This window comes from Cibotium barometz, chromosome 7 (genome assembly GCF_041138505.1).
Source record: "Cibotium barometz isolate CiBa-2024 chromosome 7, ASM4113850v1, whole genome shotgun sequence".
In the NCBI taxonomy this organism is placed as follows: Eukaryota; Viridiplantae; Streptophyta; class Polypodiopsida; order Cyatheales; family Cibotiaceae; genus Cibotium; species Cibotium barometz.
The window spans coordinates 35,382,879-35,399,941 of record NC_141052.1 but is presented as its reverse complement, the minus strand read 5'-3'; the positions used below and the strand labels follow the sequence as shown (position 1 = coordinate 35,399,941).

Sequence of the window (17,063 nt, the reverse complement as noted above, 5' to 3'; positions counted from 1 at the left end):
ATCCTATAATAATTATTGATGTAATAGTCAACTATCCTTTTCCAATGTGCGTAAATGGATGACATATCCTTTACTCTAGGTACCATTAATAGCTTATCTCAATTTCTTAGTTCATATTCTTCACTAATTGCACATCTGTGCTCCATATTAAGATGTGTTGAAGTGTTTTCACTCAAAATTTTGGAATATATCATTATTGAGTTATGGAAATGTAGGGGTGGGGGAAAACCGATATGAGGGACAATCAGATGAAAAATAAATTCAACAAATCACCAAAGAAAGCATCAACTAAAAGCAAAAAAAGGTCCCTTCTTTGTGTCCTTACATTGAGGGTGGAAGTAGCATCCATCCAAGACAGATGATTTTACAAATTTTGAATCATGTGGGGAAAACCGATATGAGGGACAATCAGATGAAAAATAAATTCAACAAATCACCAAAGAACGCATCAACTGAAAGCACAAAAAGGTCCCTTCTTTGCGTCCTTAAATTGAGGGTGGAAGTAGCATCCATCCAAGATAGATGATTTTGCAAATTTTCAATCCTTTTATTTAAGTAGTTTAGGTAATATAAATTGACGTAGATCTTTTTATATATATACAAGTACAACTGCGAAATTCTGTCAGCCCCCATTTGGTGCCCTAATGTTTTGGTCCTGCTCAAGAGAACAATTTTTGTAAGTATATGGAGTCTATTCACTGCTGCTGCTGCTGCTTGAGAACTCTTCTTTCATAAGATGTCTGCAACCAAGCTTCTTCTAAGTCCATGTGAATGGTTCTCCAGGCATTGGCCATACCAAATGTATGTCAAGTTAAGGCTGACAATGTACACTTGAAAAGAGAGAGAGAGAGAGAGAGAGAGAGAGAGAGAATGTGTGTCTGTGTGTCTCCGAGACTGTGTGTATGTGTGAGAGAGAGAGAGCGTGCATGTGTGTGTGTGTGTGTGAAGAGAGAAAGAAAGAAAGAAAGAAAGATTTTATTAACGTCTTCCAAAAGACCGAACTCGGCCTATGAGACAAATCGGAGTACCTGTATGGGGTATCCTCTGTCATCCCAACAAAATGAAAAAGTACTGAATAAAAAAGCTGAATCTGGGTGTGCAGGGGATGGAGCTCTATTACTAGGAGAATGCAAAGCCATATGCATGGAGTATACAATCATGATATGCAACCTAGCTAGCTCCATCCTGTACCATACTGGGCGAGAGAGAGAGAGAGAGAGAGAGAGAGAGAGAGAGAGAGAGAGTGAGTGTATGTGCGTGTGTGCGCGTGTGTGTGGAGAGAGACAGTGTGTATGTGTGTACGGGTGTGTGTGTGAGAGAGAGAGAGAGACATATATTAAGTGCACGCACGTGTTTTTTTTATTGGGGTGTGTGTGTGTGTGTGTGTGTGAGAGAGAGAGAGAGAGAGAGAGAGAGAGAGAGAGACAGCATCTTTACAACTTCAAAGAAAGAGGCAGGATATCATTTTCAAATATGATGTCTTTTGGAGGAAGATCATAAATCTCCAAAAACTCTTGTAGTTTGGGAGTTTCATCTGCTAAAATGACTGTGGAGGTGCCTGGTCACTAGAAAAGAAATGAAGATGGCAGCAAAAGCATCCCACAAAGGACATTAACTTATTATCTGAAGTTTGAGAACAACTCACATGCAAAGATAACTGCTGGATCATCAGGCAAAAACTCTTCCGCCGACGAACGAACAGAATCCAAAGCTTGAGCTTGTTGGGTCTGCATAGGAGAACCAATATTGAACTAGGGAATGTACACACATGATGGGAAATGGGGCAAGGAAAAGACCTTAATTTGACAGTCCTGAAATAAAACAAAAAGCTTTGAAACAAGAGTACCTTGTCCATCTCAGACAGTGTCTTTCCCCACTTGAGCACGTTGATATTCAGATTTGAGATCTGAATTTCAGAAAGTAGAAAGTGACTAGCAGCCGGTTTCTTAATCTAAGAAAGATAATACCAGGATATAGTCAAGGATGTATACAAGTCACACACCTCAGACATGAGATTTTTGGTGTTTTTGGGTTCATATGGACCGAGGTTTGAAGCATTGATGAATCCAGCCATCCAGCTGGGAAAAAACCTGTAGGTCACCTATTGGTGGAGAAAACAAAGCAATTAAACGCTTTGATTGGACAGCAAACTATGGTGAACTCTCATAGCTTAAGATTCTATGAATTTCAACTCAATCAGACAAAGCAGAAAGCATGGGAGCAGAACAGCCAAAGTTCTCAATGTCGTGGTAAGCAACTTGCATCTTCAGTAAAAGAAAGAATGCACGTTGATTCCAGTGCCGACGAATCAGATTGCAGGCTTCTTAATATTGCCATCAAGGTCGCTGTGTCAGCCTACAAAAAAAGGTTCATCAAATACATGTGAGTTCTTGACACAGTAGTATACAAGATCAAATCTTGCCCACATGACACAAAACAAAATTTAAAACCATTTACAGTTATACTTAATGGCAGATCATACAAAAAATTCATCGCCCTCATAAATAATCCATTCTGAATTATTGATACAAATCTTCTCACAAATCCAGTCTTGCTGGGGATGTGAAACAATTTGTGCCTTGTCTTTAATGAAAAGTAGAGTGACAAGGAAACTTTGTTCAGCAGCTCATGTGAATAACAAAGCAGTCACACCAGCATTTGACTTTGTGGACAAGATGAGGTCCACGTGGTGGACATTCAGGACACGAGACTCCGAAATACCCAACAGGTGGCACTAAATTCATTGCTCTAGGTCCCCGAGTATGCATACTAGTGTCTCTTTACTCAGATGCAGAGTTATCATGGCTGATGGATGTTTGGAGAGCTTGTGATGGTCCTGACTCTGCCTTAGAGTGTTAGTGATCTTTATCACAGTGTGACCCTAGCCAAGAGGTAAGAGATCTTGCATAGAGAGAGAGCCATTAAGCATAGATCATAGTTGTCACAGTACGAAATTACGATACCGTACGGGAATTTTTGGTACGATATGAAATTTTTGGATACTGTACGATAAAATACTGTTTTTTTTTTCCTTTAACACTTACAAACTATGGAGCTTCAAGCTTGAATGTGAGGGAAGGTTGGGGGGGGGGGGGGGGAGGGGGGGGGGGCGGTGTAGGAGTCTACAATGCTTGAGGAACCAGAACATGGAGAAGTGTCTCTCCTAGTTGGATCTCCCAATTGTCTCCAAAAAAGAACTTGCATGGGTAATGCAATACCAAAGGTCTCCTAAGGGACCGTCCTTGCACAAATACGCGCAGTGCATCTAGGGTGATAGGTTTAGGGACTCCTCTCTAGATCAAAATGGCCATGTCCAAATCTTCTCCCTCATACATAACTTGAGGATTTGACTATCTAGCCTACATATACCAAGGATCTCCAAGTGATGTAGCAAGATTCTCTCATACCAATCATGTGTACACTACCAGTCTACCTTGCCAGATGTTTTAGGGGGGGGGGGGGGGAAGAAAAAAAAAAGAAGAAGAAAAAAAACTCGTGCCGTATGATATCGTACTTTACGAACCGTATGGTCATGACACAGTTTCTTTTGGCTATTTTGGACCCTATTTTAAAACTAAAAAGTGTAAGTCTTGAAAACCAAGGCAGAAGAGTTGTAGATTTTCTGCCCTAGATTATGCATTATGCAGAATGAGCTAGATTCCTGAGTGCTCATATACGGCCAGACCCTCATCGTAAAAGAAAAGATACTTTGTCGCTGTTTGGCTAATTGAATGGTTGCAGATCCTCTTCTCCAAGAAGCATATCATTTTCGAGTTGATGGAATCATTAGACTTGGAATCTCTATAACTGTACGGTGTACTTTGTGTATTTCAAAAAAAAAAAATCATTAATACTTCTATCTCTGGCGGCATGGCCTGTTTTACAATGGGGTCAATGATGAAAAATATCAATGGCAAGTTCCTTGGCATACTATCCTATTTTGTGAAAACCTGCTACAACATTTTTAAACTTTTAAAACCCTAGTACTTTAGCATCGTACCTCAAGGACATGAAGACAACAAGTTGGACATATCAAAAGAAAGCCAGTAACCTTGTCGATTCTTCCCGCTACCTTTTGAATAATCTCAGTATGATAACCTGTAACACACACCAAGTTGACATAAACAACTTTTGTGGCTTTTGGAATTATAATACATCTCTTTTGAAGTACACTCATTCTACCATCAAAAATTGATATTAATATAATTTTTTTAGAGGCTCTCCTACCATAGAGCAAGTACTGAAAGCATATAAACACTCAACATGCACGATGTTCACAAAATCGTTAAAATAAGCACCACACTTATAAGATTGTGCATCAAACTTACAAGATTGCCACATGTATTCCATTCCATACAAACTGACTCAAACAAAAGACCTTCTACACAAAATGACCATCTTTGAACAAACGTTTATCTGCATTGAGCTATCACTAAGTGTATGGCATGCTTAAGCACCTAAGGCAGCAATGCAAGCAACAAAGGCAAAGAAAGTGGCAAAAAAATAAAATTGAAATTAATCTAAAAAAAGGGACACAAACATCGACACTGTCAAATATCAACAATCAATGTTGTTGAGGGGGAGAGTGAATGAGCCATTCATGATGAAAGAGAGTTGATAACATTCATATCATTACATTCATATCATTGATCCTATACAAATGAACAACTGCATGAGGCATAAATAGCCTTGAGAGATACATCCCATATGACTGGATACATGTGTGGATTGACATCCTTGCTTATGTCATTGGGAGCTACACACAACCTTAGGCTTGTACATATCCTATGCCCCTTTTGATATATGGCTAAGGGACAATGTTGGGCTTATATTTTAACACCCTCCTTAAGCCAAACATGGACAACTGACACTCAACAATAGGTTTTGCCTAACAACATCCCTCCTTGAAACAATGAGATAGAGGCCCCCCTTTATAACATAAGGGTGTGTGCTCTCTTCTCTACAACATCAAGGTGTGGAAAAATGGGTGTACACAACAATGATTGGACCACATTTGTGACAAGGTCCATCATACAACAAGTGTCCCCATAACAATAAAAAGGCTTTAGCCAAAACAAGAGTGAACAACATTTTACAATGCATAGGATCCATCTTCCTTACAAAAACTCTTCACTTGTATAAAGTGACTTTCTTCAACAACAAGTTTGGCCTTGTCTTTCTTCAAGTCTTTGTAGTAGCACTTGTGAGGTGGATGGTTGTTCTTTCCACAATGCACACAAGGGTTGTTGGTGAAGCAATCTTTTGGTGTGATGATTGTCTTTCCCACATGTAGCAAATTTCTTCTTATTGAAGTTGGTGGTGACTGCATAGGCACCTCCTCAAAGCTCGATGGTGTACTTCTTCTCTCCTTCCAACGAAAGGCTCATGAGAGCACTTGCAAATGTTGATGAAGTTGGAGTGTTGATGTAGCCCTTCAAGTGTTGATGAAGCTTTTGAAAGATTGATGGAGTGCTTCAAGTGCTGATGTAGAAGAGCTTCCTCAGAGAAAATAATCTTTCTTGAAGAAATAGAACCAAGCAAGTATTTAATTAACACTTGATTAGTGTTAAAAAAACACTAAAATGAAGTTTTGGAATGAGCTTTCATGGAAAGCTTCATATCCCGCCTGGTTTTTTTGATGTAGCAACCGCGTTGCAGCTCCTTTTGGGCTAAGGACTGAGGTGAAGGGCCTTCAAATACAGGGCTTCAAAAGCCCTAAGGCAATGGCAGCAAAGGGAGCCACTACGGAGCGCATTTGCGGTACGACGAGCAAGCAAGGAAAAACAATGCACCGGCCTGCTATTCTGCTAATGCCGCGGCTGCTGTTCTCGTACGCCAGGCATTGATTGTACGAAACGGAGTGCCTAGACCTAATGAGCAACTCTCTAGTTGAAATCACACCCTAAAGCGGCTTGGATTCGCTACTGGGAGTCCTCCATTGGCAGGGATTGGTGAAAAAAGGTGAGATCCACTATTCAAGGGGGAGAATATCGCTCTTTTTTTCCTAGGATTTTGCTCTTGATACCATGTTAGATTTAGGGCGGGAGAGTGAATGAGCCATTCATGATGAAAGAGAGTTGATAACATTCATATCATTGATCCTATACAAATGAACAACTACACGAGGCATAAATAGCCTTAAGAGATACATCCCATATGACTGGATACATGAGTGGATTGACATCATTGCTTATGTCATTGGGAGCTACACACAAACTTAGGCTTGTACATATCCTATGCCCCTTTTGATATATGGCTAAGGGACAATGTTGGGCTTATATTTTAACAAATGTTACATGCGGAAGCTCTGAGAGTCTTCTTTCAGCCCTAAACACCACTTAGAACATGCTGATGCAAAAACACAGACAGAAGGGAGAGTAGAGAGTGCGAGAGAGCTGGAAATTCAGTATTTCATATGGTACAAAAAGGTACACATTGCAGCCATGGGTTGCCTTCTAGAAAAGGTAGAACACCCTAACCCTAGTCCTATGTCTAGACCCACACCCAAGAGGGAGTGAATGACTAAAACAATGAGCAAACTTGCCTTTTATAAGGCTGGAGAATATCCCATGGACTGGCCGACTATCGGCCAGCTCCTGGACAAATAATTCACATAATGATGCAGCCAACAAGAATATTCCTTGTGTCCCTCCATAAGATACTCCACAAAAAATGCTCCAAAAATCTAGTTCTGTTCTGATCTTCTCTTCTTTATCTTGTTGCCTCCTTAGGGTTAGCCCCTGTGAGAAGCATGTACATGTGTGTGCACATGATATCCCCCTTTGCTAAACTTGATGACGGGATTCCAAACTGCTTCTTGGATGACTGTCATCATCCCATTCTATTCCTGGAGTCTCTCTGTCATCCTTCCTACTCTGGCAACCTTTTTCACTAAATGCCCGGCCCGGTCTCCAAATCCACTCTAACTCTGAATAAGATCTATGCATCTGTTCCATCCAGTCCCCAATCCGTTCCTGTCAGAATATGCAACGGAGATGAAGACAAAATTTGAAAACTCAAGAGCAAGTGCACTGCAGAAAAACACAGCAATAGAGAAGGAGAGAGAGAGAGGCATATAACTCTACTATATACACAAGAAAACCCGGAATACCCAATACACAGCAATAGAGAAGGAGAGAGAGAGAGGCATATAACTCTACTATATACACAAGAAAACCCGGAATACCCAATACATGATGTGTGGGGGCTAGGGGCCATTTTATATGGCCCCTAAGAGCCAGTCGGCCAGCCCAAAAAGCAGCCGACAGCAGCTACAGGCCCACGACCTGCTCCCACCTCCAATCGGCCAGCAAAACTCTATCGGCCAGCACTCAAAGAAGGTTAGGGAGAGGTAGAGACAGTCGACCAGCATACAGAACATTCAGACCAGCAGTCGGCTAGTGTCTGGATCAGCCAGGAGCCACAAAACAGCCTCCCACACCTGGTAAAAATAGAAAAAAATATGGAGAGTGGGAAAAAATGAGAAAACACCTAAATCGGGCAAGCACACCCACAATAGAGGCCCTGGTGTAAATATACAAACAGGAGATGACTGCTAACACCCCCTCTAAGCTCCTGGATGTGGAACCAACCCAAGGGATCTGGAGTGCCACCGGAGCAAAGCCTGAGATAGAGACTTTGTGAAGAGGTCCACCGCACTGTCCTCCGTCAAACAGAACTCTAGCAAGATGTCATCAACAACGATCTTTTCACGAACAAAATGCTTCTGCATGACCGTGGGTTCCTCTAGTGGAAACGCAATCTTGCCAAGTAACCTCTGCAACCTCACCACCTCGCAAGTAGCACCTCAAGCAGCCCGATACTCTGCCTCTGTCGACGACAAGGCAATAGATGGCTGCCTCTTATTGCTCCATAAAACTTCTCCTGAGCCAAGGGAAAAATTGTAGCCTGATGTCAAGGTCCTCCTGTCTGGCTCTCCTCCCCAATCTCAGTCACTCCATCCATGGAGTTTGACTCCATCAATCAATCCCCCTCCTGTGTAAAAGAGGCCAAGATCCTTCGCATGCTGCAGAAACCACAAGATACGCAATCCTGCCTCCCAAAGAGTCCTCTGCAAACATGAGCTCAAGAACCTCATCAAGAAGCTCCCGTCCAATCTGGTATGCGTCAACCAAATCAATGAACCATTCTGCTTTCGAGTCAAGGAGGCATCATATCGCTCACAAGAATCAACACCAATTACGGTGGGATGCCAAGTCCTGGAAACCTTCTGAAGACCATTCAAGGCCTTCGGAAACCTGTAAACCACCCCCTCTGAATCCGGAACCACAAAGCCTGGAGAATGTGCAACATCCACCTCCTTTTGCAAGTAATCAATTGCCACTGCCTGGCTTTCCAATAGGTCCCCGTGGAAAAAACTTCCTCATCTACAGGAGTTTCTTTGTCCCGAAGGCTACGAGACATCAAAGCATAGGTTATCTATAAAGTTTCCTCTGACGAACACAAGAACTACCAACATCTGTCCCGAAGGCTACGAGACATCAGAGCATAGGTTAGCTATAAAGTTTCCTCTGACGAACACAAGAACTACCAACATCTGCCACTGCCTGGCTTTCCAATAGGTCCCCGTGGAAAAAACTTCCTCATCTACAGGAGTTTCTTTGTCCCGAAGGCTACGAGACATCAGAGCATAGGTTACCTATAAAGTTCCTCTGACGAACACAAGAACTACCAACATCTGTACTAGAAAGTTCCTGCCAACTGCTGCCATCAACTGGCAAGCCATCCACCATCTGGTCCCGGAAAGCCTGCACCTACAGCGTATCCACACTTAAGTGGCCATTACCAGACTGCCACTCATCACAAAACTAAGGACATGGGAGAGTGAGCGCTGAAAGTTTGTAAACTCCATTCTCCACTCCGCCTTCCCAAACTACTTGGCCTGTTGCCTTGTCCCGGAGAGCAACAAAATGCTCATCAAACTCCACCCGCATGCCAGCCTTGCAAACCTGATGCACTGACAACATATGAAAACCAAGTGATGGAACATACAACACCTGGGAGGAATGCTTCCCCCCTCTGCCATCGGGAACTATCTCCAACCTGCCCTCATTGTGAACTGGGATAGTGGATGTATCCCCAATAAGTATGTGACCAAAATACCTGCAGAGATCTTGTAAATCCGAACGGGAAGGAGTCATGTGCCTGGAAGCACCACTGTCTAGAATCCACTCCCAAGTATCCGTAGCGGAGAGTCCTCCAACCTTCTCCCTGCCTAAAGAAAATGAAACATCGGTGTCCATCACCTCCAAGTGCACAAAAGGTGGAGTATTCACGGTTGCTGCTGAGGATTTTGCACCCTTCTCGGTGCTCTGCTTGTTGGGACACTGCCTCCAATAGTGGCCTTTCTCGCCACAATTATTACAGGTCCTCTCTACCTTTAGTTTCTCGTGGTCTGAGTCGGACATCTTCTCAATAGACTTCTCCGATGAAGCCTTCCCTTTACCCTTGTTGTTACGGCCTTTCGACCATTGGCCAGTTAAGGCCTCCGAACCTCCGCCTTGTGAAGGGTTCGTGAATCTTTCCTCCTGGTCCACGACCATGGGCACAAGCTCCTGCCATGTGACGGTGCTGGGCCTGTCACACTGGTAATCAAAGAAGAGTAAAATGATGAGTACTGAGAGGGCAAATGCGACAGCAACGTAATGGCCATATCCTCCGATGATATCTCCTTCCCAGCTTGGAGAACTTCCTGCTGAAGAGCTTGCAACTTGTTGATGTGCTCCCGCATCGTCGACGACTTTGCAGGATTCATCACCCGCATCTGTACTTCCAAGGAGATCCTCTTCATGGGCGATACCGTGTTATAGAGAGAAGCCAAATGCTGTCATATACCTCTGGCCAACGTCATATGCTTAATATGATTGATTACTTGTGGTGTGCAGTTGAGGAAAATGAAAGAACGGACCCTGGCATTGGCACGATCCCATAACTGTGCCTGTAACTCACGTTCCTTCCGAATCTAGGCTAACTCCCCTTCTTCTAACTTTTGTCGTGGAACCCCAACAACAATGAAATCAGCAAGGTTGTAAGACTCCAAAACAGATTCCATCATTACCTTCCATATGCCGTAGTTGTTCCCGTCCAACTAACGGCCCACCGAGAACGTGGGGAGTGTCAGGATCTTCACATGCCTCTCAGCCATCTCAAGTAAATCTGCCATTGCGGGGGTGTAACTGAAAAAGGGTGGGTGGGTGGGAAAAAATGAAGAACTAAACCTGCAAGTGGCTGTCTAGCAAATCAGCCCGCTTGCTTCTCCTCTTCCCGGACGGTCCAAAACAGTCCACCAATCAGTAACACAACAGCCCCCCTCTTGCTCACACAGTTTCCAAGATCTATCAAGAGCCTAGAGCTCTGATACCATGTCAAAATATGCAGCGGAGATGAAGACAAAATCTGAAAACTTAAGAGCAAGTGCACTGCAGAAAAACACAGCAATAGAGAAGGAGAGAGAGAGGTGTATAACTCTACTATATACACAAGAAAACCCGGAATACCCAATACATGATGTGTGGGGGCTGAGGGCCATTTTATATGGCCCCTAAGAGCCAGTCAGCCTGAAACCGGCCTAACGGGTGGTGAAACAAACACTCGCACATAAAACACTTCAACGCCATTGAGGACCTAGAAAAAGAAAACAAACAAGGGGAGCTAGAGTGCTCCTGCAAACAGTACACGGACACCGATTAGCCCCAAATCGCAGTGGCGCCCCTTGCGGTATTTCTTTAATTGATTATAAGAGCTTTGATTACAATAAGGCTGGAAACTCAACCGTCATAGTAGAACTCCTGAAGCCTGCAAATAACCTGCATCATGGCTTCTTGTCCACTCTGCATCCACAAACAAATCCAGCCATTGTTCACATCGAAAGACTCTCTCACATTGAATCTGCATACAGAAGCTTTCTCCTATGATCAAGGCTGCCACAACCATCCATAGCCTCTCACACTATGAACAGCATCACACCCTGACACATCCAGTGCTTCTGCATCACAACACAGACTCCCAAACTGTCTCTCAAAAGAGACCTCGTATCACAGCACGGCATACCATACAGTCGACACACCTGTACCAACCCTCTCTACCTTCCAAGGGTACTATCCATCTCTGTCATGGATTCCCTGTCCCCTGCCCAATCAGTAGCAAGGCTGTACCAAACATGTGTCCATTCCTGTACCTTCTGCCTGCATGTGACCTATCTCCTGGAGAAACCCAAAAACATGTTTCCTTGAGAAACCTACGACCTGTTTCCACATGAAACCCTTAGGCCTGTTTCCCTTTGAAACTTCTGTCCTGTTTCCATACAGAACCATTCATAGCACCATTCAACAACAATGCCAACAGCAGCATACATCTAGTTACCTGTTCCCTCATGAAACATCTGGCAACATAGTGATGTCCATAACTGTAGGTCCCTCTGTTCCTTTCTAGCAGGAAGAAAACAATCTGCTCCATGAGCACGCAGCCAGCATCACTCCCATGCCAAGAAACATAACCAAGTGACCTTGTACTTCCAGCCAAAAACCCAAGCACATAGCTGAATTTGCAGCCAAACAAAAACAGCCCATAAACTGTCCCAAAACAGTCCCGGCTATGCGCCTCCTTCTGCCCGCCTCCTTCCAAAAGAAAGAGAGAGAGAGAGAGAGAGAGCAAAACCCTGTCTTGCACTTCCTAGAGCCGGCCTCCTTTCAAGAGAGAAAGAGAGTGAGAATCTGTTGGCCGGGCGCTTCTTGCAGCCAGCCCACCAGCCTCTCTTCCAAGCCAGTAAAGCACGTGTCTGTGCTGCATCTGCCCGCCCAGACCTTCCTGCAGGCCTATCCACTTTTCAGCAGAGGGAGAGAGAGAGAGAGAGAGAGAGAGAGAGAGAGAGAGAGAAAACAGTAATGGCTGTCCCCACGTGTACGCCTCTGTTTCTCCAGCAGTCCCCTCTTTCCAAGAGAGCCTCCCATGCCGTGTTTAGTCCAACGCCTCTGCAGTTGTGCGCTTCCTACAGCTGCCTGCAGCCCATCGCTTGCTTCCATGAGAGAGAGACAGAAACACGAGAAAACCTGCTCTCCGTCCAGCACAACCTGCAGTCCAGCCCTGTTCATACACTGTACCAGCAGTCGTACAGTATTGTACCTGCTGTCGTACCTGCCTGCGCTGCCTGTACCAGCAACTGCAGCCGCCTGCAGCCGCTGCCGCCAGTACCTTCAGCATCCGTACGCTGTACCTGCAGCAGCCGTACAGATCTGCATGAGTTCTCCTGTGCGCAGCCAACATAAGCAGTCCACTTCTCCTCTCTTCCACGCATGAGAAGTTGCACACCTTTTTCCAAAAAGCTAGAGAGAGGGCGAAAAGAGAGAGATAGGCCTCCAAAAGTGGAGTAGCCTCTAAAAATTGCCCTAGGGGCCTCCCAAGGTTTTGAAACCTTTAAAACATTAATTTTTGACCACCAAAGGTTATAAAACCTTTTTAATTAATGTCTCTTTGCCCCCTTTCACACATGGGGTCGTCCACACATGGGCTTCCTTTTTCAACTCCAAACTGATGCCATTCACACTGTCCACCATGTCCCCGTGCACACCTGCATTTTGTCCAGAGAAAAACACAGGGTTGTAACATACTCCCCTCTTGAAAAATGGCAAGCGTCCTCGATTGCACTCAATGGCACAGTAAGGCATCTTATGAGCAAAGACTCCCCATATGACAAAAACAATGGCCCTCCAATGCATCTGGGTGATAATAAAATCATCCTGCACAATAAGCCACACTGTCACGCCAAAGTGACAAACACCTCTTGCTTGTTCCTTCAGAACCTACAGCAAAAATCTAAAATCAAATGGAAACACGTTAACTGTGGTAGCCAAAAACAAAACCATGCATCATTCTACATATGACAAACATATGCATGACACATATATGCATTCGCAAACAATATGCTCCTCAAGATGCTCTACCTACTCAAAAGTAACAGTCTAGGGGCTGCTCGCAAGCCTTACGCCCATGGGCATCCCGCAGGACCCACGACTGATGGTACAACATGAGCATATGCAAGCACTCAATGCATCCAAACACTACATCCACTAAGTACTTTCCCACATATGTTTCATGGCCATCCCGCAGGAGTCACACCCAGTGGTGCATCCATGAACATAATAAAGCACTTGATGTATCATACCAATATACATGCAGCACTCAACACAATGCAGAGTATTTCCCAATGTATTCTCAATGGTTCCAGGATCCAATGGCACCAGAATACAAAAATACCTCTACCTCAAAAAGTGTATGCATACATGCACAAATAGAGTTCGATCCATATTTCCATGAACCAAACCAACTCTAGGACTGCTCGCAAGACTTATGTCCTCCATAGAGTTATCCATAGTTGCAGTTATAGCTCAAGGTGCGCGCGACTGTGAACCATACCCAACTTTACCATCTCATGTGTCTAGAACACAAGATCATAGAAGTCCCATAAGCAGATGTACTGTCAGCCTCAGTACCTTCGGGTGAATACAAAGATGTCACCAAGCGACTCCTAGATGACAACTGAGCCTGTCTGTAACAAGGGAGTGGAGGTGCTACCTCCCTCTTGAGCATCACGCAATGCTCCAGACCTATGCTCTACTGAACCTGAATGAGCCGTAACAAGAGTCGACTCTAACTCATAGGCATCAAGATAAAGCTGCAACTCCTGAGGTGAATCTGCTAAGTCACCCTCCTCCATCCACTTCGCATCCATCAGTGAACAGATCTTGAACTTCATAGGATAGCGACGGGAAACTTTACCTTGTACCTTTCTTTCCTTATTTGCCAGTATATGCTCAGGAATAAGAACCTCGTCAAGTTCCTCCACTTCCATCTGAGCCTCATCTGATACATCCTCAGGCACCCAAAACCTGCTTGCACTCCACCCAAGTGGTAAGCACAAGTCCTCGATGAAGCATAGTAGATCACCACTGCTAAACATAGAAAGAAACTGTCTTCCGAACCCATGAAGCCTCTATGAAGATACCACCGGTGACAAACTGTCGAAAGCCATGCACCATAACACTTCAACTGCTTCTTGTTCCTGGCCGACTACTTCTTGTCCTTGGTGTCTTTTCTCCTGAGCTTCATCTTCAGCTCTTGCTCTTCACCTCATATAGGCAAAGACAAAAAATCCTGTACTGTGTCCTGCACTTCCTTTTCACTTTCCTCATGTTGAAGCTTTTGATGTGACTCTCATGAGACAACCACAAGCTCGCCCCCTTAGGAAAGTTGGGGATTGTCCCGACCAAAGCAACCACGGACTCGCCTCCTTGAGAAAGTCGACGATGTGTCCCGGCAACGGAACCTTGAAACCGGCCTAACGGGCGGTGAAACAAACACTCGCACATAAAACACTTCAACGCCATTGAGGACCTAGAAAAAGAAAACAAACAAGGGGAGTTAGAGTGCTCCTGCAAACAGTACACGGACACCGATTGGCCCCAAATCGCAGTGGCGCCCCTTGCGGTATTTCTTTAATTGATTATAAGAGCTTTGATTACAATAAGGCTGGAAACTCAGCCGTCATAGTAGAACTCCTGAAGCCTGCAAATAACCTGCATCATGGCTTCTTGTCCACTTTGCATCCACAAACAAATCCAGCCATTGTTCACATCGAAAGACTCTCTCACATTGAATTTGCATATAGAAGCTTTCTCCTATGATCAAGGCTGCCACAACCATCCATAGCCTCTCACACTATGAACAGCATCACACCCTGACACATCCAGTGCTTCTGCATCACAACACAGACTCCCAAACTGTCTCTCAAAAGAGACCTCGTATCACAGCACGGCATACCATACAGTCGACACACCTGTACCAACCCTCTCTACCTTCCAAGGGTACTATCCATCTCTGTCATGGATTCCTGTCCCCTGCCCAATCAGTAGCAAGGCTGTATTATGCTTCCACCTGTGCTCTCTCCTTCATGGTATCCTCCAGGCTGCTCCAAACTTTGCAAATCTGCCCACCGTTCCCTCCTTTTGCTGTGCGTTTTTCTCCACATCTCTCCCGGCTCTAGATCTGTGATCTTGCATAAATTTATAGATTGTTTTCACCTTAGAGCTAGCTCGTGCTTTATTTTTTCTATAAACTTATTTTATGTATAATAACACAAAACAAACTAGTTCCTTTAAGAAAGGATGCTCTCTAAAGAAATTGCTGGCAAAACCAAGCAGGCATGTTGAGGTTCCAAACTATGTCATAACCAGTATTAGTAAAAAAAGGCTATGTCTTCAAATACATATAAAGGTTTTGTGTTTATATTGAGCACTTCTAGAGGAGCCTTGGATCTTGCCCAAAATGGCAGCAAGAGTATGAGTAACATCAACCCATGTAACTTATTTAGACTGTATGCCCTGAATGGCATCTGTGCTTTGCAAACCTACCAAGCCGTAAGGCTCCCAATTATCTCTCAATTTATATTCACTGCTGTGTGGAGTGGCCTAAAGGCTGTGTGTGGATCTTTCCGCATATAAAGCAAAATCATGAAGAGTGGGCAGTCTCCTTAAACCTATGGCCCAACATAGAGTGGCTTCATCCTAATAAAAGACATGAGAGAGATAATCCTTTGACATACTCTCTGGGCCTCTCTACTCAAAATGCAATGTTGTATGGACTCTTGAGGAGATCCACGTCTGGGATTGGACAATCAAATGCTACACCTGAGATAGCTTAACACTGGTTGACCTCTAAGGTACCATGTGCAATAAGCCAAAAGTAAAAAGTGATCTTCTAGCTCCTGCTTAAACTCCATAGTCTCCTCCAAAAGAAAGCCACTGCCACCCTAGAGACATGGTCATTCTCAAGAAAGAAAGCAATGTCACCATAGTTGCTGTCATACGCTATACGACACAGTCCTGCAGCACCGTACGACGACAGACGTTTCATACGATGCGATACGGTACGGTACGATATCGTACGGTGTCGTACGGTCTAAAACACCGCCCCCCCTCTCCCCCTTTCATGTGCACGCTAGGGACAGACAGATTGGCGAGCTAGAGTGTGATATGTAGTGGGCGGACATGTGCTTTTTGGTCCGCTATTGATAGTGTGTGCTTTTTATGCATTCCTTCCCTATTTATTGGGGGAGGGGTACCAGTTGGGCACACACCGACAGATGGAGCACATGAGTGCAGAGCGCGTGGAGCGGGAGCACCATCGTGCAGGACGCCGTCGTCCTTGGGGAACAACCCCGGGTGGTAGAGCACTCATGGCTGTCATGGTTGGGTGGCGAGTATGCCTGCACCTAGATATGTTTCTTCCGCTTTGCCTTCTAGGGTTAAGGTTTTGTTGCTTTGTCTTGCTTTTCATGGCTTGTATTGCAGGTTTCCTTCTCAGAGAGACCTTGGGTATTTGACAGTGGTATCAGAGCGACTCTGAGATCGCCCAAGGAAAGATACAAGTAAGATCTTTCCTGTTTTTGCAGTAGCATGTGTGTGTAGGGCTGTCGCGCCCTTGGCCTTATGGGTGAGAGAGAGAGAGAGAGAGAGAGAGAGAGAGAGAGAGAGAGAGAGTGTGTCGGCTGTACAAAGACCCTGAACCCGTTTTGTTTTCTTTGGGCAAGTTGAGTTTTTTTAATAAAGCAAGCGCCAAGTTTTCTTTTTTATATAAAAGCGAGCAATTTTATTTAATGGACAAAAAAACACTTAACTTCCCAAAGCCGATGGCGTGCGTGGGGTCCCTTACCTGGTCGCTTGGACTACGGACGTGGAAAGGGCTGTTGACAGCACTTGTGAAGGGCTGTCGGAGTCGACTAGGGCTGTCGGTAGTTGTAGGGACTGTCGGGGCTCGATGGGGCTTGTGGCAACCCACATGGGGCCTGCACCTTGCTGATGGGGACCCCTTTGTGGTGAGGAAGCCTAAGTTTTTGGGGCTATTTCCCATGTAGCCACGCATGACATGTGTGCACGCACTCATGCAGATACAGAGGAGTCTAGCAGAGCCACACATGCCACAGCCATCCGTGTTACCCGAGGTCTACCACACGCAGCCAAAGGTTGTGGACAGCCACATGTAGGTTGTCC

General features: G+C 44.7%; 1 protein-coding gene across 2 annotated transcripts in view; it reads right to left on the bottom strand.

The window, feature by feature from the left end:
* Positions 1-269: 269 nt before the first annotated feature.
* The window catches only part of LOC147636922 (uncharacterized), a 20,979-nt gene continuing 4,185 nt past the window's right edge, over positions 270-17,063 (bottom strand). The window contains exons 4-10 of one of the 2 annotated variants that reach the window (XM_086799871.1): positions 4,001-4,098; positions 2,263-2,355; positions 2,003-2,101; positions 1,847-1,906; positions 1,646-1,727; positions 1,463-1,546; positions 270-801 (exon numbers count right to left, since the gene is read on the bottom strand). In XM_086799871.1, the coding sequence (XP_086655997.1) occupies positions 758-801; positions 1,463-1,546; positions 1,646-1,727; positions 1,847-1,906; positions 2,003-2,101; positions 2,263-2,355; positions 4,001-4,098 (560 nt within the window). In that variant the 3' untranslated portion in view covers positions 270-757. The remainder of the gene's footprint in view (positions 802-1,462; positions 1,547-1,645; positions 1,728-1,846; positions 1,907-2,002; positions 2,102-2,262; positions 2,356-4,000; positions 4,099-17,063) is intronic. The other variant, XM_086799872.1, reaches the window with a different exon arrangement.